Raw genomic sequence first — 21,922 nt, forward strand, 5'->3', positions numbered from 1 at the left:
ATCTACCTAGAAAAGGCAATGAAAGGACTTGTAATTCAAGAGGGAATCCGTGCTTTTGCTGAAAGCTTGGAGATCCACCAGTACCTGTATCCTGGACTCTTTTAAAGTGAGAGGAAAGGATAAGGCAGGATACCCCTGGAAGTCTATAGACACTGCTGGCCCGTTCGTGTACAATGGATGCAAATGGATTAAAGGGTTTTTCAACCTGGTTTAAAACCGTTCCAAAGAACTATTGTACCATGTTCTCACCACCCACTTCCGGGTGTGCCACATGGGATTTGCCAGTAGTGCAAATCTGCCAGCAACCATCTTCAAGAGAAATCTGCCCTGAAACCAGCGACAGAAGACCACTCTAAAATTAATAGTCCTGCCTTCTCCCCAAAAATGACCAGGTGGAGTTCTTGCTCCTGTTCAGAACCCTTATTTGTACGCTGTATGTGGTTTGCCTGTTGGCTGTCCTGTGGCTTGGTTGGGTCATATATTCTGCGGAGGGCTTTAGTCAGGGCGATGAACATTGGTCTTCTTCTGGCTGCTATTGCCCCCCTCCCCCACTCCACCATGCTCCACCTAGACGTTAAATAAAGACACACACAATAGTTTTATGTAAAATTCCTTCTTTTTTCTGTTTCTGTAGCTTCATAGAGTGAAACCAGGGAAGGAGAAGGCTTCGGACCAAGCCTCCGTCATGGAGGGGGGAATGCAGCTCCTGAACCGGGACGGCCACACTGTGTCTCACAACTCCAAGCGGCATTACCACGATGCCTTTGTCTGCATGAACCGCATGCGGCAGCGCGGGCTGCTCTGTGACATCATCCTGCACGTCGGCACGAAGGAGATCAAGGCCCACAAGGTGGTGCTGGCCTCCTGCAGCCCCTACTTCCACGCCATGTTCACAAGCAAGTATTCTGGCCTTCTTGTGGGGGGGGGGGTGGGGAGGGAGTTTGGGGATGGAAATGGGTGCGGTCTGTGTGGAATTGGCGAACGCAACTGGCAATGCCGCTGATAGACTGGCCTAGAGATGGGTGAAGTTCTGTATTGGCTCCCCCACGTTTTTTGAATTAGGGGGCAGCGGGGAAGGGTGTAATGGCAAGTGGCAGTGGATTTATGGTGTCACCACCCTCGACCTTCCACATTCTAGGAACCTTCCACCAACAATCTATCCTACACATTCCATCCTGCAGTTAGGGTTGGCTCTGTATACTAGCATGAACATATAACATTGACCTACACGTACTGATGTCCCCCGGCCTCTTTTGCTTCTGAAATTCATTTCCTATTCCACTGAACCACAGCTCAGCTCGCATCAGCAGATTGCCATTGCCTTTTAAAAGGCTCTGGTCTTGTTCTCTGCAGGTCAAAGAGGGTTGGGAGGAGCAGGGACATTATCACATTTCATAAAGCTTGTTAAACCTCTAGCCACTCTCCCAAACCTCTCCAGCCACCCAGGTTTCTAAGTCAGTCAAAAGTCTTCCTCCCTTCCCTGAATTGTGATCCGTTTCTTAGGCCTGGCCGAAAGGATGCAAGCCGGTTCCTGAAGAGATCTGACAGAGACAGAGGTAAGTTATACAAACTTTATTGTGTGGACCCCGGATACGGGCAGCCGCCGCCGGAGAAGCCAAAACCAACTGACCCGTGTGGAATGTTGATGCATGAATGCCCATCAACATTCCACACGCGCCTGCACTGTATTACAACATATCCTCTTCCCTTACATAAACAATAAAAGAAAACCCTGAGAACAAGAACCATTAATATGCAGTGTGAGAACATAAGAGCACCCAATACATAACATTCACCATATTAAAGTTAAACCATGTCCATGGATGATAGTAGGAATAATACATTTAAGAACACATGGCTTAACCTAGAGGTTTTGAGTAAAGGTTAATATACATAATCCATAAGTTTCACAGGCGGCCCACAGCACCTAACCGGATGCCCCACACCAGCCTCATGCCCTTGTTAGCATCAAGTTGTTCAAGTCTTTGAACATGCTGACTGTCCACATCCAAATCTGCATTTGAACGACCTACAGCAACACCCTCATTTCTGCACACTTCCACCTGAGAACAGGGAACCATAGGGTGAAAGTCCAATGCAGCATCCTCCTCCACTCCCGTGGAACCCGGTTCCTTAGCTCCCCCTATCACCACCCGTCTCTTACTCCAAACAGAGCTATCCTCCAAATGCACATGACCCTGACCCGTCCTTATTACTCTCTTAGGAGGCAAGAATGTGCTGGATCCTTTCTGAACAAATCTAGGATTCTTGATATATACCGTATCACCAGCCACAACTTGCAATTCCTTCCTCCACTTGTGGGAAGCGCCCATCGTCTCTTGGCGTGCCAACACCTTGCAGTGAATATCCTCCAAATCAAACTTAGATGGACCACCACCTCCCAAGACCAAGGTCCTCAGAGTGGTACCCGCCTTTCTTCCTCTCATTAATTCAAATGGTGACTTACCAGTGATGAGAGACGGGGTTCTACGATACGCTGCCAAATATTGTGTCACAACCTCCTGCCAATCCAGACCATTCGCCAAGGCCAACTGTATGGCAGCCTTAATGGTACCATTAGCTCTCTCCACAAGACCATTAGCGCTAGGATTATACAAGGCAGTGCGATGATGTACTATTGCACATTGACCCAAAAACTCTTTCATGGCCTTGGACGTGAACTGTACTCCGTTGTCAGTGACTAAACTAGCAGGTATCCCCTCCCTGTCAAACACCTTCTTCAGGAAATAAATAACTGACTCTGTGGTAATGTTTCCAACAGCTGCCACCTCAATCCACCTAGATGTATAATCGACAAGAACTAACAGGAACCTGCATTCTGGCTGAAGACACTCAAAGGGACCCATAATATCTAAAGCCAATTTAGACCACACCTGCTTGGGGATTTCCACAGGATGTACTGGTTGGGGATGGACCACCTTGCTCTTGTCGCTGATGGTGCAAGCTTGACACTCCATCACTGCCTCCTCAACTGCCTCCCTGTCCATAGAAGGCCACCAGTAGTCCTCCCTTAGTCTCCTCTTAGTCAAGGAACGACCCAAGTGTCCAGCATGCGCCAATTCCACAATCCTACCTCTAAGGCTGATGGGAGGCACCAATTTTACTCCTCTGGAGACACCCCAGGGACCTTCGGCTAATTCATGCAATGTCTGCAAATAGCCCTTCCCTTCAGGTCGGTGCTTAACTGCCTCCCAGCCCTTAATGAGACCTTCCCTGATCCATTTGAACTCAACATCAGCCTCATTCTCCACGTCCCACACCGACTTTTCCACAGCAGATGCAACATAAGCAACCTAACACCCTTGCAGGTCCTCTTCCTTCCCCAATACATCCTGGTCACTATCGCCACCCTGCACCGTAGGCAAGCGCGACAAACCGTCCGCAATCATATTCTTTTTTCCCAGAAAATACTGCATGGTAAAATCGTATTCTTGAAGCTCAAACTATATATGGGATGCCCCAGAGGAATGTCCTGAAATGCTTCGATGCCCACACCACTGCCAAAGCCTCCCTTTCGATTACTGAATACCTGCCCTCCACCTCTCTGAGTCCTAGAAGCAAACGCTAAAGGCCTGTGTTCCCCTTCACACCATTGTTCCAACACCGCCCCCAGCCCTCCCTCACTGGCATCCAACGTGAGTATTGTCCTGTTTTTTGGATCAAACGACCTTAGACATGGAGCATTTTCCACTTCACTCTTGACCAACTCAAATTCCTCATCACACTCCCTGGACCATATAAATTTGACTGACTTCTTCATCAGAGCCCTCATAGCCAGTGTCTTCTCAGCATAGTTGGGTATGAATTTAACGTAATACTCTGCAAGACCTACAAATGCTCGTAACTGGTCCTTGTTAGTGGCAACAGGTGTGTTTCTCATCACCTGGACCAATTCAACTTTTGGACTGACACCGTCAGCACTCAGAGTGTGTCCAAAATACGTTACTTTGTCTACCCCTACTTGACATTTAGACAGTTTCACCGTCAGGCCTCTCTTTCAGGATCCGCATCACACTCCGAACCCTGACATCAGGTTCATCCCTGCACGCGCCCCACACCAAGATGTTATCCTGAAAATAACATACCCCGGGCAAACCACCAAACATTTCTTGCATCAAACGCTGAAAAACAGCCGACGCCGATGCAAGCCCAAAGGGCATGTGACAGAATCGATATGCCCCAAAAGGAGTCACAAAAGAAGTGGGAGGCCTGGACTCCAGATGTAAATCAATTTGATGGTATGCTGTGGATAAATCAAAGGTAGAGAAACACTTCGCCTCACCCATTGTCAACAATAACTCATTAATGTTCAGCAAGGGGTGCCGATCCACCCAAATACTGGAGTTGAGTTCCCGGAGGTCCACACACATTCTGATATTACCATCACCCTTCTTGACCAGGACAACCGGAACAACCATTCTGACGATTCAATGGGCTCAATTATGCCTGCCCCTTGTAACTTGTTCAACTCCGCCTGCAAACCCTCCCTTGCCGAGACTGGAACCCTTCTCACCCTGTGCACCTTCGGTACAGTACCCCTCTTCAATACAATGCGATGGGCAAACCCCTTGAGTTTACCCAGCGTGTCAGAGAACCCTTCAGGAAACTCGGCCATGAGTACAGACAGAGTCACCATGGTACTTCCCTCATGCCCCTCCAAAACACTGAGCACAGAGACCTCCTTACCCGGATGTATCTGCATGCCCAAGGCTGCTTGCTCGTCCCAGCCCAGGACACTGGCACCCTTAGACGCCACATATAACTTTCCAGTACCCTGCCTGCCCTTGAACGAAAAGTTTGACCAACCATAACCCAGCACCTCAATAGGATTCTGCCCATATGCACTTGGTTTGATGTCAGATGCAATCAAAGCTGATACGTCCCGCCCCAACACACTTTGATACACCACTGGAGCCACCAATATATAAGGTGACCCTGAGTCAACCAACATTTCTAAGGGACGGTCATCAACCAATACTGAAACCCATGGGCCTTTGCGCATCCTTCCATCCACATGCAAAATTATCCCTTGCTCAGCCTTACTCCCCGAGGCACCTTCTTGCAGCAATACACATTCTTCCGATGCCACATTGGCCACAATCTGTGCTTTGCATATGTGGGCATAATGACCAATGCACTTACACTTTCTACATTCAACATTAGCAGCGGGCATTTTTTAGAGTCAGATGAATGGCTATACCAACCACAATTTCTGCACACATCCTTAGCCTTATTCCATCTATCCCCTTGATTATTAGTCTTATCAATCCCCTTTTATTCCGAGATAACACAGCATGAACTGCATCCCTGGACGTGTCTCTTTCTGTAACAATATGTACACTTGTCTTGGAGGCCTCAATAGCTCTTGCGATCTCAAGGACCTTGTCCAAAGGCGGATCACTTTCAATCCACAATCTTTCTCTTATTTTTTGGTTACATGTCTTCATCATTATTTGATCCCTGATGTATTCATCCAAATGACCAGAAAACCTGCATATGGCCATAAGTGCATGCAATGCTGTAACATAAGCATCAATACATTCTGCAGATCCCTGTGCCCTAGAAAAAATGTATACCACTCCAGAACCACATTAATTCTTTTACCAAATCGAACTTCCAGTTTCCTCAATGCAGTTTCATATGCACTCACAACCATCTCCCTTTCACCACCCCCAGGAATTGTCACATCTTCTCCAGACAAATGACGGAATACTCTCAACCCCTCAGTACCAATGCAATTTAGCAGTGCAGCCTCTTTTTCAACATCGTTAAATTTGGCACCGCCAGCCGCTCTCAAATACAACTTAAATGCATCTACCCACTGGTCCCATGGAGCAGTGGGCTCTCCCGGCGTTGGCAGGAACGCAGGCGGGGGCCTGGCAGCTGTATGTAACATGTCTACACAAAGTACCTTGTCAGACCACCAAGCCTGTGCTGGCAGATCCCACACAACGCAATTCCTATGCTGAATTAGTTCACCTTGCCACTCCTTAGTCAATCCACGCCAAAAATACTCTTGTTATGAGCAGCCTGTGCCTCAACAACAACATTGAAGTCAAAATCCTCCTCAAAATGCCGGAGCTGTAACTGCTGCCTGCCCCTGTGATGCAGCAGAGAATTCTGTCCACACGCACCAGCCTTAAGCCTGCACCGTCCAGGTGAACCAGGAAGCAAAGCAGATGCTGTCTTGACAGCTGCACCCAGATCGACCAATGTGCAGCCGGAATCTGAAGATGGCACCGCCCGAAGCACCAACCAGGCAGAGGTCAGTCCCTCACACTGGAGCAACCCATGAGGAAGCACGATTGGGGCTTGGCGCCGCCCCACGCTCCGCACGCACCGGCTCGCTCCCGATTGTTCCGGCGCGCCAGTAGCGGAGCCTACAGTCAGGGGCCTGGCGCAGGCCAACGGATGCAGTAGCAGGCCTTGGCCCGAAGCACGACTTGGCTTAACGCCGCAAAGACTGCCGCGCAGGCTGCACCGGCCACACCTCCGAGCGGCACCCGCAGACTGGCTGAGCCCCTCACAAGGCTGTATGCTGCAGCAGCATCGAAGGCCCAGCGCCGACCGGACCGGCGGCCTCGGCAACTCCCAGGGCTTTCAAACGCGGCTGCACTCGGACCGCTCGGCAACCCGTCGAAAGTCCGGACCAGAAATGCTGCAGCCGCACACGTGGGAATGGACGGGGGTCCAGACTCGTCCTCATCGCCAGTGCAGAGATCCGACAGAGACAGAGGTTAGTTATACAAACTTTATTGTGTGGACCACGGAGATGGGCAGCCGCCAGCAGAAGCCAAAACCAACTGGCCCGTGTGGAATGTTGATGCATGAATGCCCATCAACATTTCACATGCGCCTGCACTGTATTACAACAGTACCCTCTGTAGTTGTCATTTTTCAGAGGTTATGGGGAAGGCATTGTAATTGGACAGGGAGCCGAACCAGATATGGTGCCTGCTGTGTACACCAGGTTATTTTTCTCCTGCAGTAGCCCCAGCACACTAGCTGGTGTCCTAAACCCAGGAGTTACGTTTCACTCGTGGTACTAAACTGTCATTTTGATTGCTCTCCCCACTACTCAATGGGATCTTCAAGACTCCTCCTCTGTGCCTCACTTTGGCAGGTTGTGGGAAGCAACCAAGAACGTCTAGCCGGAGGTAAATGCCAGCAAATTAGTCCATCGCATCCAGGCCTTTTCCTCCTGCTTGCAAGAACTGAATTCTGTAAAGTGGGCTGGCAGCATTTACTTCTCTATGCTAGCCAGTGATATGATATGATAAGTAATTTATAATGCGCCTGTAAACAAGTGTTTCTAGGCAGGACAAGACCAGGGAGGGAAGACCGAGGGAGGACAAGACAAACGATTTTACTAGGCCTTGTGTCATTAAGATCATGCAAGTGCAAGAACGAGGAGTGCAAGGCAGAGGGGAGGGGAAAACATGGCACCAATGCTCTGAGTAAGTGAAGCCAGGGCAGTGCAACGCTGGGTAGTGCAAGGAGAACAAGGGACTGTAGGATTACAGTTACAGCCCCTAAGTGTGTGGAAGGCCCGAAGGCAGTGCAAGGGTGAATTATCAAGAAAGAACCTGGTACCCACTGATACTCTGAGGGTAACCAAGCAACCAGACAGTACAGCAGACAGAAAGGTCACCAGGGGAGGGAGAGATAGAAAACAGAGAAGAGGAAACTTTAGAGCTGCTTCCGGAACCTCAGGTGGTCCGGTTCAAGTTTAAGTGGGGGAGGGAGACCATTCCAGAGGGAGGTACCTGCAGAGGAGAGTGATCTACCCCTCCCCACAGCTGAGCAAACGGCTCGAGAAGGAAGGTATTTTGGAGGAGAGCGTTGGATGTAGTGTGGGCCCTGGCCCGAGAAAGCCTTGTGGACAATGCAAAGGGTCTTGAACTTGATCCTTGCAGCCACTGGGAGCCAGTGGAGAGATATCAGGGCTGAGAGATAGAGTCCCTGGGCTTGAGGCCAAGGATAAGTCTTGCAGTCCTGCTCTGGATTAGTTGCAGACGGCGGAGAGTAGAGAAGGCAGATTGAGAAAGAGGCTGTTGGGGTAGTCCAGCCGAATCCGAGTGATTTGCCCGTGGCTGAAAGTACCACAGGCAAATCATTCGCATGAGAAAGGTGCAAACGTTTGGTAGTTTTGGTAGTGGGCAAATCACTCGGATTCGGCTGGACTACCGCACACATACATTCTCACACCCACACACACACACAACACACCCACGACACACACATAACACCCACCCCACCCACACCCTCCGCACACCCACACCCCCAACATAAACAAACCCCACTTACCTTCATCTTCACGCTGGTTCCCTGCAGCGCCAGTTCCCTTTCACTTCCGTGATCGGGAACCAGCGCTGCAGGGTCCTTTTCTTTTCTTTTTTTATTTTGTAACGGAAGGCTGCGGGGGTGTCCCCCGCAACTCCTGCTCACTATACCATGAAGTATAGTGAGCGGGGCGATGCGGGGGACACCCAAGCAGCCCCCGTTTATTTTTTCAATGCTACCACCAAAGGTTTGAACTTTTGGTGTTCGAACCTTTGGTGGTAGCATTTTTAGAACTTTTGGTCAATGCAACCATTTTCTTTAGGTTATTTCAACCTAAACCGTCCAGCCTAGAGAGAACCAGGGCTCTGGAGACAGTGAGCATCTGGGGGAAAGTGAGAAAGTTCCTTTGAGGAGGTGCAGCTGGTAGTGGGACTTCTTGGCGACGTCTGGCATGTGGGGAGAGAAAGAGAGAGTGGAGTCGAAGATGACACCAAGGATTTTTTAATCGTAGGAAGTCGAAGGACAAGAGCCCCAGTGAGCTCCCAAGTAGCCAATTTGTATAGATCAGACATTCACATAAACCATTTGGTCTTTAACAACCAGCAGAAGAGCTGCCACACAGTGCACATCAAACATCCTGCTAAACCATGGATGTTAAAGAAGGTCTCAAACCCTCAACCTTTTATGTGCCTCTTCGAGTTGAAAAGCAATTACCAGCAACTAAGAAGCGGCAAAGGAGCACATGCTGCACACTGCACCACAGGCTTGGGTATGATCTCCGCTGCCAGGAATGTGCACTTGCCTGTATAACACAAGCACGTCTTAAGCAAGTCTACACACTCATCAGACTTGTGGGAGTTTGGGGGAGGGTAGCAGATCTAACCCCTCTTAAGGCCTTCTTTATAGAGAAACCTAAAGCATATCCTAAACGCTCTGTCATTGAAGCCAGAGCTCTTAATTGTACCACCTACACATACCCAGGTGGGGGGAAAGGTCAACGATCCATCTCTTATGTGAGACTCCCTCCATAGAGAAACCAGCAACAGGCAGAAGGCACACTTCGAATGAGCATCACCATCTTCCGACCTATTTCCCAAGCTCTTGTTTACCATGTCCTGCATGATTTGTTATCCAGTCCTGATTTTATTCTTTGGATTTTGGAACTTGTAGTTTTGCTTTTCCCATTTTACATTTTGGGCTAAATATCCCAAGAATTCAAAGAAAAGGCAGGGCTGGGTGGATCTACTCATGCATTGCATGGGGAAATACACGAGCTGTGACACTCGTAAGTGTTGGGAACATGAGCAAGAGCCCACAACGGCAAAAGGCACTCTACTCGCCTGTGTGAAACAGAGGCTTGACCCAAGAGACTCTGTAAATGGTGGATGTTGCACTTTATAAGCACAATGTAAACTACAATAGGTTAACTTCTCTTTGTAGAAAATGGAGGAAAATTCTCACAAGCTCTTGTATTGAAAGGTGGTGGGCATCTCTGACTCCATGAAGGACTTTCTTTGTCTGGGATGGAGTTCAAAGTCCATATGCTTAGATGGTCAGGAACCAGCTGATGAAGCTCTACAGCTGAGGTCAACGTTGCAGTTTTAGGCCTCTGTTATAGAAGATTCCCTGTTCTCCATCACCTCACACAAAGCTGGAAGAAGCTGATTCCATGTCAAACTCTAGTCTGAGAAGCAGAGTTTGCTGGACCACCCCTGAGTGCTGGAGGAGTTATGTGTCTAGGTGATGCCCATGCAAATGTGTTACTGATGTCACTGAGGCAATATAATCCAATGGGGCGGCCGACCCTGCTGCTAAGCTAAGGGCCCAAACGAAGCATGCCCCCAAGGGTTAAATCGCCATCTGCACCCATGTAGTTTAGTTTATACACTGGTGCTAAAGGTATGTATAACTTAAAAATCTTTCCTTGAGGTGTGGCGCTGCACAGTATTTGCGAAGTCTCTTTTCTATGTTGATGACCTTGATGTCATCAACAAGGAAACAGACTCCGAAAATGGGACGTGGAACCGCAAGGTAATTTTTCTTTTTCTTTAACTTAAACATATCTTTTGCACTTGTATATGAACTACACGGGTGTTAACGGTTGCATCAGGTGTGGAGAACAGAAGGGGGCGCAGGCCAGCAGCACTCCGGCTTCTCAGAACGTGGTCTTATACCAGAGAACACAGCTTGCGTTTTGCGCTTTCTGATTGGCCAGCGCTCCTTGCAAGGTGCTAATGATGAGGGGAACTTTCATACAGGTGGGAGAGCTATTGACCATTTTATTTCTGCCCCTTAGAGGGACCTTGAAGAGCTGATCGATGTAGCCGCAAGTAGGCACAGGGACTTTTGTCAGCCATAATATGATATCAGATTTCTATGTATCACTTCATTCAGGATTGCTCCTGCTTCTAAGTGCAGCAGTAGGTGCTTTTTATCCAATGTAAGTGTGCTGTTCTCCTAGCCATAATCTATGAAAGCACCTTGAATATTCACTGTGTTGGGCCATTCTAACACCTTGTGTGAGCTGTGGCGTTGGATTCCAAGACACATAAGGTTAATTATTCCATACCAAATCAATCAACACATTTAGGTTGACTCTGGTGTGACAGTTGCCAGAGCGCTTGACTCTTACTCTTAGATGTTACAACTGGAAAAATAAACCCCCTGCCCGTTGTCACGAAGTCTCATGTTTTTGGATAGAGGAAGGGGCTGAGGAGTCCTGGGGGGCAGGGACCACCACCGTCTGTGATGTATGCCCTTCAGGAGGTACATGAGGAATCCTCCTGACTATCCTAAACCTTCTTTGCCAAACTCTCTCAGCCGCCCACCTACCTGGGAATTTGATACCCCTTGTATTTGACCGAAGGGTCTGTTGCTCATCTTACTTAAAAAGAACCCCATCACGTGAGAAGAGAAAGTGGTGTTAATGTTCCGGGCAACAGGAACATGGTAATGGTAATGTTTATTTGTATAGCGCCTATACACAGGCAAGTGTTTCAAAGCGCTCAAGGAGGGTGGTTACATGGGGGGGGGAAACAACTGTCATTCAGAGCTCTTGACATTCTGAAACGATAAGTCTGCACAGGCACAGTAAGTGCATATAATACAATAACAGTTGAGACAAAAGCAAATGGGTCTGACGATGATTCTGAAGTTTTTCCAAGTGCAGTTAGGGAGTGAAGACAGGCGGGAACAGCCAGATGATCGTCAGGCAGGTGCATTCGGATCACGCAAGTGCACAGATGGTTACAGGGGAGAGGGAGGTGGAGGAGGTGGGGGGGTGAGTCCTGGGGCTGAGGGGGGTCCAAGTGCACCCAGTCAGTGGAGACTGGGGTAAGTGCTGAGAGAGCGAGTGCATGGCCCGGAGGCGAGTGCAAAGGACTGGCGGGGGTGCCATGACCCTGTGAGACTGAGGTACACCAGGCGGCCTGTCAACAAGCTGTATGAAAAAGAGGAGGGAGAGAGGGAAAGTGAAGGGATAGGTTAGCAGGGTAGAGAGAGAGAGAGAAGGAAGAGGAGAAGAGGAAAGTCTTGATAAGTTTCTGGAATTGAAGGCGATCAGGCTCAAGGCAGAGGGCGGCAGGGAGGCTGTTCCAAAGGGAGGCCCCTGCTGAGGAGAAAGATCTCCCTCCAAATCTCTGCTTGAAGAACCAGCTTGTTCGCAGGTTGGATGTAGATGAGCGGAGGGCTCAGGAGGGACAGTATTTAGGTAGGCATTGTTGCAGATAGGATGGTCCCAGCCCCCAGTAGGCCTTGTGGACAATGCAGAGGGTCTTGAACTTGATCCCTGCAGCCATGGGCAGCCAGTGGAGGGATTTCGGCGCCAGAGAGAGGTGGTCCCTGGGATTGAGGCCAAGGATAAGTTTTGCGGTTCTGTTCTGGATGAGTTGCACAGGGCGCAGAGCAGAAACAGAGAGGTTGAGGAAGAGGCTGTTGCAGTAGTCCAGCCTTAAGAGAACCCAGGGCTCTGGAGACAGTGAGCCGCTCGGGGAAGGTAAAGGACCGCTGAGGAGGTGTAGTGGATAGTTAGACTTTTTAGAAATGTCCGAAATGTGAGAGGAGAAGGAGAGAGTGGAGTCTAAGATGACCCTGAGGTTTTTAGCCTCGCAGGTGGGTGCAGGCGCAGGGCCAAGGGAGGCCGGCCAGCGCGAAAGTCGCAAAGCGGAATGAGGAGTCCCAATGCAAACTATCTCAGTTTTACTGGCGTTGAGGCAGAGTTTGTTCGTAGCCCACCATGACTGAATAGCGGACAGTCCGATATGAGCGAGGAGGAGGCGGCTGAGGGTAGCCTGAAAGATAGTCGCTGTAACCAACTAACACACACACATACACACATAGACACATACACACACTCACACACCTTGCTGAGAACAGACGTTCCTGCAAACCCAGAAAGCTGGCATTCAAGACTGGCCCACATCAGTGAGGAAGTCCTTTGGAGACCTGCCAAGGCAAATGTCAAACTCCATCAGCCACAGGATTTCAGCTCCAAGTGACCTGCAAGGAAATTGGAGGGCCGGTTGCATTGAGTGAACCATGAACCACTGAACAACCAACCCGTTCAAGGCACGTTTACTTCGTGAGAAACTCAGTACGCCTCGTACTTGTAAAAGTATATTTCTGTGTGGTTTTTCGATTCCACGATATGTCATCGTCATCTACATCATTGACTCCTCGGTCTGGTTTCAAGAAATGTAAGGACTGCAGATCGAAGATGTCCATAACCAACCTGCATCGAATCTTCCTGTTGTGCCTCGGAGAGGGCCACAATACGGATGCATGTTCCAAGTTGCAGTCCATGACGGGAAAGGCCTTGAGGGAACGAAAGGGGAACCTACAGGTAGGAAAGGTTTCCAAACCCCTTCGACCGATGAGTCAAGAGACGACTCTCCTCGGAGGAAGAAGGCCAAGCGTTCTAGTTCTAGGAGTGGTTCCCGCCACTCATTGTCTTCTTCGAAGATGTCGAGGAGAAGGGGGCGGTGGTCGTCTTTGTCAGACGGTTTCCCCGAGAGGATGGCATGCCTGTCCAAAAAGTCCACACCTGCAGAATGGGAAGCTTTCCATGTGGAAATGCTGAAAATCTTTGAGAAACAGGGTCGCACTCCGACTGCGCCTTCTAAGGAAGCCAGGAAGGAGAGGTCTCGGCCGAAAACTTGCACCCACTCCAGCCCGGGTAAACGGCGTGATCCCCATCGAGAGTCCTCAAGGCCTCGATTGGATAAGAAATTGAAGGATCACTCGAGACGGGAGGAGATATCAAGGTTGTCGACACCTTCGAAGCCCTTGACGCCTATGACGCCCATAGGGTCCTCGATGCCATAGACGCTGGTGTCGACATCAATGCCAAAATTGTCAACGCCTGCTGTGCCCCTTTTGCCAGCCCAGCCATTGGTGCCTAGTGTTCCTCCGAAAAAGGCACTGGCTAAGACAAAGTCGACGACTTTGACACCGTCGAAGCCTCTGGGTTCTATGCCAGAGAAGATCTATACTCCTTTCCCGATTTTCAAGTCTCTGAGGAAGGAAGAGCGTTCAGATGAGGAGGATGCCCCTTTTTGACATCAGTACCGTACACCAAATGTGCCTGAGTGCCTTATTTCAGAGGAGAATAAAATGCAAGATCTTTGTGGCAATTTGCACAATGCTAGTGGCATTGAAACCTCTCCTGAGTTGGAGTTCGGTAGGCCAGAACCAGGGGAGCATGCAGACTCCTCATATCGACAACTCATATCTAAGGTTGTGGAATACTTGGGTTGGTCTAGACCTCCAGTTCGTTCCTTCTGATCAGGATGATCTGACATTCTGGACAAGGGTCCGTCTACTGATCCAGTCTTGCCTTTCCATGTGGCACTTCAAAAAAGGGTGGCCAGGAATTGGGAGAATCCGGAAAGTAATCCGGCAGTTGACACAAATCTCACAAAGAAATACTGCCCCTCCATTAGCGACCCCAGCTACCTGTCCAAACACCCCACTCCCGAGAGTCTGGTGATCGAGGCAGCTACGGTTACCTCAAAATAGGGAGCGTACCCTACCATCCTTCCCAATAGGGAAGATGAGCGCTTAGATGGGTGGGCGAGAAAGGTATTTTCTGCAGGGAGCATGGCATTGAAATCTGCCGACTCCACTTGTGCCCTTGCAAAATTTTCGTACACTCCTTGGGAGTGCATTTCTATGGCGGCAGAGCATATTCCCGAAGGGGATGAAATGGACGGCTTCCTGGTTATAGTTAAGGACGGCAAGGAAGACATGTGTGAGTCCTTTCAATCTGGATTGGAATCTGCAGATAGCATCAGCAGGCCAATGGCTAGCAGCACCATGATGTGCAGATTTGCGTGGTTGCAAAAGTCGGGTTTTACACCTGATGTGCAAGCTAGACTTCTCAACATGCCCTTTGACGGGTCTCATCTTTTTGGAAACAAGGCTGACGAGAGACTAGACAAGTTGCAGACCTCGAAGGCGGCAGCCAAGTCTTTAGGCGTCGCTGTTAGGCAACCTCATCTTTTTCGTGCTAGCGGACAACCTTGGAGGGGTAGATCTCTTCGCTACTTCTCCTAATTTGGAGGGGTGAGAGGAATGGTCAGTCAAAGAGGCCAAAGAAAATGTCCTTCTGATGGATGAGGTAGAGGTGCCAAGCCAGCTCAAACTGCAGCCTCTTTACCATCGGCCACTGCAACAGCCGCTTCAAAACCACTCTGAGGGCTTAAGTCACAACTCTCCAGTCAGGGGCAGGCTGTCTCAGCATCTGGAAGAATGGCGAGACATTACTACCGATGCTTGGGCTTTGGAAACAATAGCCCCCGGTTACTGCCTTCCTTTTCTAAAGAAGCCCCAGAACAATCCACCGGGGAAACGGTCTTTGAAGATTCTGGATCCGCTCCTTGTGCAGGAAATGTTAACCCTGCTAGAGAACGGTGCTATAGAACCGGTACCTGTAGTGGGGAGGAACAAGTGTTGGTATCCCCACCCCCATATTTTTTTATTCCCAAAAAGGATGGAGGACTTAGACCCATCTTGGACTTGAGATACTTTAACAAGTTCCTCAGGAAAGACAAATTCAAGATGGTCACTCTTTCTCAGATGCTGCCAGGTGTCATTGGACCTTCAGGATGCTTATTGTCATGTGCCAATCCATCCCAAGTACATAAAATGCCTGAGGTTCGCAGTTGGCGGCTCGCACTTTCAGTTTTGAGTCCTGCCATTCGGGTTGACCCCAGCCCGAAGGTTTTCACCAAACTTATGGCGGTGGTGGCAGCGAGTCTCAGGAGGGGGGATTCATGTCTACCCCTACCTAGACGATTTGCTGATCAGGGCGCATTCTCCTGAACAAGTCCTAGATCATCTCAATGTTACCTACCACTTTCTTGAGACTGGGCTTCTCCCTCAATTTCAAAAAGTCCCATATGACACCTTACCAAAAGCTCCAATACATCAGAGCTGTGCTAGATACATCCTTAGGAAAGAGCTCGCCACCCGAGGTGAGGGCTCAAGACATTCTTCAGATGGTAACGAAATTTCAGAGTGCCCAGAGTTTTCCAGCCTTCGACTTTTTGAGGTTGCTCAGCCTCATGGTATCCTGCATTTTTCTGGTGCCGGAGGCCTACATATGAATGAGATCCCTTCAATGGGCTCTAAGAACACAATGGTCATAATTCTCATGAAGGATGTCGGACCATCTTCAGATTCCAACCAGAGTCTCACTGGATCTTCTGTGGTGGGCCTGCGAGAAGAATATTCTGAAGGGAGAACCCTTTTGGCAATCATGGCCGGAGATAACGATAGTGATGGACGCTTCCCTCACGGGGTGGGGAGCTCACGCCAACAATCTGACCATCAGCGGTCATTGGTCTCCATCGGACTAGCGCTGAAGGCTTTCCTGCCTTCGATACGGGGAAAGAATGTCCTGATAATGACGGACAACACTGTGGACTTGCACTACCTCAACAAGAGAGGCGGTGTAGGGTCACTACCTCTGTACAGAGAGGCAATGCAGCTCTGGTATTGGGCTATTCAAGAAGGGATCTCCCTATCAGCAGTTCACCTGACCGGAGAGGAGAACACGGCGGCGGATGCTCTGAGCAGGCAGAGCACAGTCTCCCACGAGTGAGAACTAGCTCAGGAAGTCCTCCAGGAGATCTTCACCCTTTGGGAAACCCCTGCAGTGGACCTGTTTGCGACTGGTGCCAACTGGAAGTGCGAGCAGTACTGCTCAAGGGAATTTCCTCCAGGTGGAGCTCTGGGAGGCACATTCGTGGCAGACTGGGAATTCCAGCTACTGTACGTGTTTCCTCCAGTCCCCATCCTTCCTCATGTAATCAGGAGGTTGCGAAGGTTCGGGAAATTCATGATCCTAATTGCCCCGGATTGAGCCAGGAGAACGTGGTATCTGGAGCTTCTGGACATGTCCATCTGTCCTCCGATGCGTCTTCCACAAAGAGAGGGCCTTCTCTCGCAAGAGGGGGGGTTGGGTTCTCCGTCCAGAGATCCAGAATCTGAACCTTCACGCATGGTTTCTGAAAGGCTGCGATATAAGGATTGGGACCTCCCGGATGACATAATGGAGGTGTTGCTGTCGACCAGAAGGCCAGTAACAAAATCTCTGTACCGTTGCTGTTGGAATTTGTTTTGCGACTGGTGCAGAGAAAAGATTGTTGATCCTTTTCAGTGTAAAATTCCGATGTTTTATCCTTTTTGCTTTCATTAGCACATAAAGATCTTCAGGTTGGCAGCATTAAGGGCTACTTGGCAGTGCTATCAATCTTTAAGCACTCATCAGAGGAATGATCCTATCGCAAGATCCCACTGGTGACTCAATTTCTAAAGGGCTCGCTAATGTGTTCCCTCCATCTGCTTTTCAGGTTCCGGTTTGGGACCTCAACCTGGTTTTAACATTTCTGATGTGTGCCCCGTTTGAACCTTTGCACACATGTCCTTTAAGGTTTTTAATCTTTAAGACCGTACTATTGGTTGCTATAACATCAGCACGTAGAGTGAGCGAGTTGCAGATACTTTCTTCCAAGCCACCCTTTACCATCTTCCACAAGGACAGGGTTGTATTAAGGGTAAAACCCTGCTTCCTGTCTAAGGTAGTCTCAGACTTCCATTTAATTCAGAAAATTGTGCTACCGGCTTTCTATCCTCCACCTCATCGTGGTAAGGAAGAGGAAAGGCTCCATATGCTGGACCCTAGGAGAGCGTTAAGCTTTTACATCTCCAGAATGTCACAATTGAGAGTGGACGCGTAGCTCTTTGTAGGGTAAACAGGACACAAACTAGGACAGACTGTTACCAAACAGACCTTGTCTAGATGGATCATTCTAGTAATTTCTGAATGCTACAGACTGGCAGGCAAAAACCCTCCTGCTACATCGACAGCCCTTCTTATTAAGAAAATATGTGATGCTGCAACGTGTCCTCAGTACACACGTTTACAAAGCATTATTCTGTGGATGCTTCCCATGCTCAGGATGTCACCTTTGGTAAGGAGGTACTTTATTATGCCCTTTAAAATTCGGAATGTATAAATTCTACACCCTCCTCCAATCATGGATACTGCTTTGGGAGTCTGTCAAAGATGAAGAATATGTTGGAGGACACAATCCATTTGAAGAATGTTACTTACCTCTGGTAACGTTCTTTCAACTTGATGTTCCTGCAACGTATTCCTCATCGACCTCCCAATTTACCCCTCTGTAGAAATTCCCATGCTATTACAGCTTTCGTTCCAACAAGGCTGAGTACTGTTGTGCCCGTATTTATGGGCACTGGTGCTGCACGAGGAGGGGAAAAACAGAACTGAGGCCAACGGGCACCTTGCATGCTATATATAACATCCGATGACGTCACCCTCGACGGAGGCCTTCAAGGGACATTGACTTGACGTAGGGCGCCCTCTGCCGAAAAAGTTTTCAGACGCAGCCGAAACTGGACATTACATGTCAAAGATGAGGAATCTGTTGGAGGCACATCTAGTCGAAAGAACGTTACCATGGGTAAGTAACTTGTTCTTCTATTGCTTAAACTGGGATATAATGTTTGCCTGCACTGTGAAATGTATCACTTTCTTAGCCACCAGTAGGATTACTGGTCAGGAATCCTAGATTTAAGTTTTACCAAAAGCTCCAGCAGAACAAAGTCGAACCATCAAATACTTCTATCTATACAAACAGCACAAATTATGTTTTAAACCTTTTCGAGTCTACGATGCAAATAGTTTGAATCGCTCGAGCTGAGAATAACTCCCATTGTTTTAATCTGCTGGAATCTTGTTCAATCCGTTTGCCGATTCCTAGTATAGAGGGTATCTAGAAACTGCATCTTGCAACAGAGAGATGGGTGCCAGTCTTCACACTTCAAGTAAAAAAGGACATACATGTAGAGGAATGCCCTCTTCAGGACCATCATTCTTTGAAGGCAGTTACCTATATTTTTAGCAAGAGCCCACAAGTAAGTGCAAGGATGTTGGTGGACAAGGAAAATCTGGTAACAAGAAACTGTAAAAAACCTGGGAGGTGGTACATGATATTTGTGCAAAACAATGGCTGATCCCCCTAGAGCAAAGAAAATGGACTGGCCTATGTCAAAGCTTGAGATGTTGCTCATGTGTCTGCCTACAAGTGTAATTTTTGTTTGTGTTGTGCAGATGGGCTTCAGTCCTCTCCCCATACTGTGAAGGGTGGCCTATTTATTATTTATTTATTTTTGGTCTGGAGGAAGGAGGCCTATAATCTGGGCAAACCATGACGTGGGCAGTCTTATGTATCCGCTTTGTATGCCTGCTTTTCCAGCTGTCCATATTTCTCATGAATGCGGTGGACAATATTAGCCATACTCTGTGTAGCCCTTTTATATGCATAGTGCATTTTGTAAGAGAGAGAAAAGTTGATCACAATATGTGGAATCCTCTGTGCTCTTATGCACCAGTTCACACAGATCACTTCAAAATGTGTCATGCCCAGGTCTTGCTTGCAAGCAAAATAAGCATGCTCATCTGATTCACACGTCTCCATGCTTATTGTGCCCAGGGATTTTCTGGAGTCCTGAAATCTCGCACCTCTGGTTGCAATCTCTTCGGGTTGAGGGAAATTGCTGCACATTTTGGATATCTGCGAATCAGCAAGCCTTTTTGTGGGGGTGGCCTTTTTTTATATTGCCCTGACCTGGGCCTCTTGCAGTTTGCGAATCCTTGGGTTTCATGGCGAGCAGTTGGTGGTGATGAGTTGTGATGGGCAAGGCGCTGAGAAACCGCTCCTACAGGACCGCATCTCCGAAAGCCCAAGCCTCTGTGGTGTGCACCAGGTTCAGGGGCAGGTCACGGAATGAGAGGTTCTCCTAGGCTCCAGAGCACATGAACATTTGTGCACAGTGTTGGACAACAGACTATAGATTAATTCCTCACCTTCTCCATATTTTGAGATAATGGAACACGGATGCGAGACATGCATAGGAAAAATGTGTGGGTGTGGTAGGGGTCATCATGGGAAGGATGCACCTCCATCATTAGTAACTGCTTCTGCCCCTTCCCTGAACTGACCCTGTATCCACGTGTTGTAATTGGAGGAACCTGGAGGGATAAGGGTATCTGTGATGGCTGTTGTTTTACGTGTTGAGTCTTCGACTTGAGGCCTCGGAAGGGAAGGTGGACTGATGCTATCTCTTTTGTTGGGTAGATGCTTCTTTCAGCGATGTAACCCCGGCGCCTCTTTGTGTCCCTGCAGACGAGATGAGTGAGAGCCGACAGACTCATGTCACACTGCACGACATTGACCCACAGGCCCTGGAGCAGCTGGTGCAGTACGCATACACCGCCGAGGTGGTGGTGGGGGAGGGGAACGTGCAGGTATGGGAGCCGTGCATGTGGGTAAGGGAATGCGGAATGTAGACAGCACCCCGGTTGGGGGGTTCCACCCCCAGGAGCATACTCCAGTTATTGTTGCGGCAATGCCATGGATAGACCCTAGTGAGTGGGCAACCTCAAATTATGGAAATATCATAACGGGGATGTGATCGAGGCACCTGAGGCACAGAACAAAAACTATCATTCTTTCCATCTGGGATGACTGTAGAACATTGTGAAAGGTCAGAACACCCATATACCATCACATTATTAATTCTCCATTGTGTGTATTTCCATTTGGTCACTTTTATGGTTTCACTCCTTTTATGGAGGCAGACCTCAACAGTTTCAGCTAAATCCTTAATTCATTTTACACTTTGTAGCACATCACCAGTATAAATTCCCACTAGTACATGCTAGCGGTGTCTATATTGGCTACCATCATTTTAACATCTACACAAGGCCCCAGTTTATCATCCTAGATTCATGGACCCCTCCCTGCTCACCCCCTGCACCCTTTTAATTCCTATGCGGGAAATCTTGCATCTTCAGAGGGGATTGGAGCTAATCTAATAATTGCAATCCCAGATTTGTTGCCTGCATAACATTCAAATGTGGGTAGAGCCAAGCTGTCCCAACTTAATTTAAAAGCACTACAATAAGTAAAATCAGGTGGAACCCCCTTCAAGTAGCTCCCTGACCACTGTCTTTGACACGGCCACCCTTCTTGCTCCCAAGGCTGAGAACCACAGCATTGTTCTGGAATAGGTGGGGACCTTGAAGCCCCAAGTACTGGCCCTGGAATCCTCTCTACCCCAACGGATAAAGTGGTGATTCACACCATACTTCCAATCCAAGATTGATGACTCTTCCATGAATTCCAGGCTGCACCACACCAATGAACTATTCGTGGGCCTCAAAGAATGTCCACATTTTTCGGAGATTTGACTTTTCGTAAGCTTTGCAAAATATGGCATGCGTCGAGGTCTTTTCCAGCCTTGAAAGCTTCCTTTTGAGACCAGGGTAAATCTAAAAACAAGTACTCACACGATTATTTGGCAAAGCACCAGCACATCTATTTAGTAAAATACACTCCTCCCGCCCATGCATTGCAAGCTGAGATCTAGCACCTACGTCTCGCATTCACGATTCCCTGAAGAAGAGCCATTTGTTCATGGCTGGTTGCGTTATTCTCCAAGTCGTTGCAGACTCTAGAACTGTAACTTCAGAAGGAACCTCCGAAAGGTGTATTTCTAGGAATTCTAAATCGCAGTGCCTTTGGTACCCTAACTAAAGATAGCTGATTTAGCGAATGCTATTCAACTCCCCAGCCCCCGCCCCCACACCTCAGTACATTGTACCTGCTGGGTGACAGAATGCAAGTATCCTGCCTCTACGGGGAATGTGTTTACCCATTAGAGGTATTCTTACTTTGGTGCTGTTACTGAATGGAAATGCCTTCGCGTAGGGTGTTATTATCCCCATGAGGAACAGCTGTAAGGATATTGTTCCTCCCATCAATGTACACTAGTGTGCGTGCTAGTCGCTTATAAAGACACTAAAGTGGTACTCATTCTGCCCATGGAGGTACTGCTTTAGGAGCGAAGTTACCCCATGGAGGTACTATATTTGGGATTGTGAAAATAACCAGAGATGGGGTCTCTTCTAGCCCCTCCACGTGATCTGTGCCTCAGTTGTGATTCCTTCTTGTATCTCACTGAATGGTCTCCGAGTGATAGGTTAAATGATATGATACTATGAGCAGCTTGCTGGCTACCAGCATCCCAC

At 48.6% G+C, this 21,922-nt stretch overlaps 1 protein-coding gene across 3 annotated transcripts in view; it reads left to right on the top strand.

The window, feature by feature from the left end:
• KLHL17 (kelch like family member 17) overlaps nucleotides 1-21,922 on the top strand; it is a 443,767-nt gene that overhangs the window by 229,159 nt on the left and 192,686 nt on the right. For 2 of the 3 annotated variants that reach the window (XM_069610061.1, XM_069610063.1), the window contains exons 2-3: nucleotides 635-896; nucleotides 19,968-20,137. In XM_069610061.1, the coding sequence (XP_069466162.1) occupies nucleotides 635-896; nucleotides 19,968-20,137 (432 nt within the window). The remainder of the gene's footprint in view (nucleotides 1-634; nucleotides 897-19,967; nucleotides 20,138-21,922) is intronic. The other variant, XM_069610062.1, reaches the window with a different exon arrangement.

Source organism: Ambystoma mexicanum, chromosome 8 (assembly GCF_040938575.1).
Source record: "Ambystoma mexicanum isolate Mex_15411 chromosome 8, UKY_AmexF1_1, whole genome shotgun sequence".
In the NCBI taxonomy this organism is placed as follows: domain Eukaryota; kingdom Metazoa; phylum Chordata; class Amphibia; order Caudata; family Ambystomatidae; genus Ambystoma; species Ambystoma mexicanum.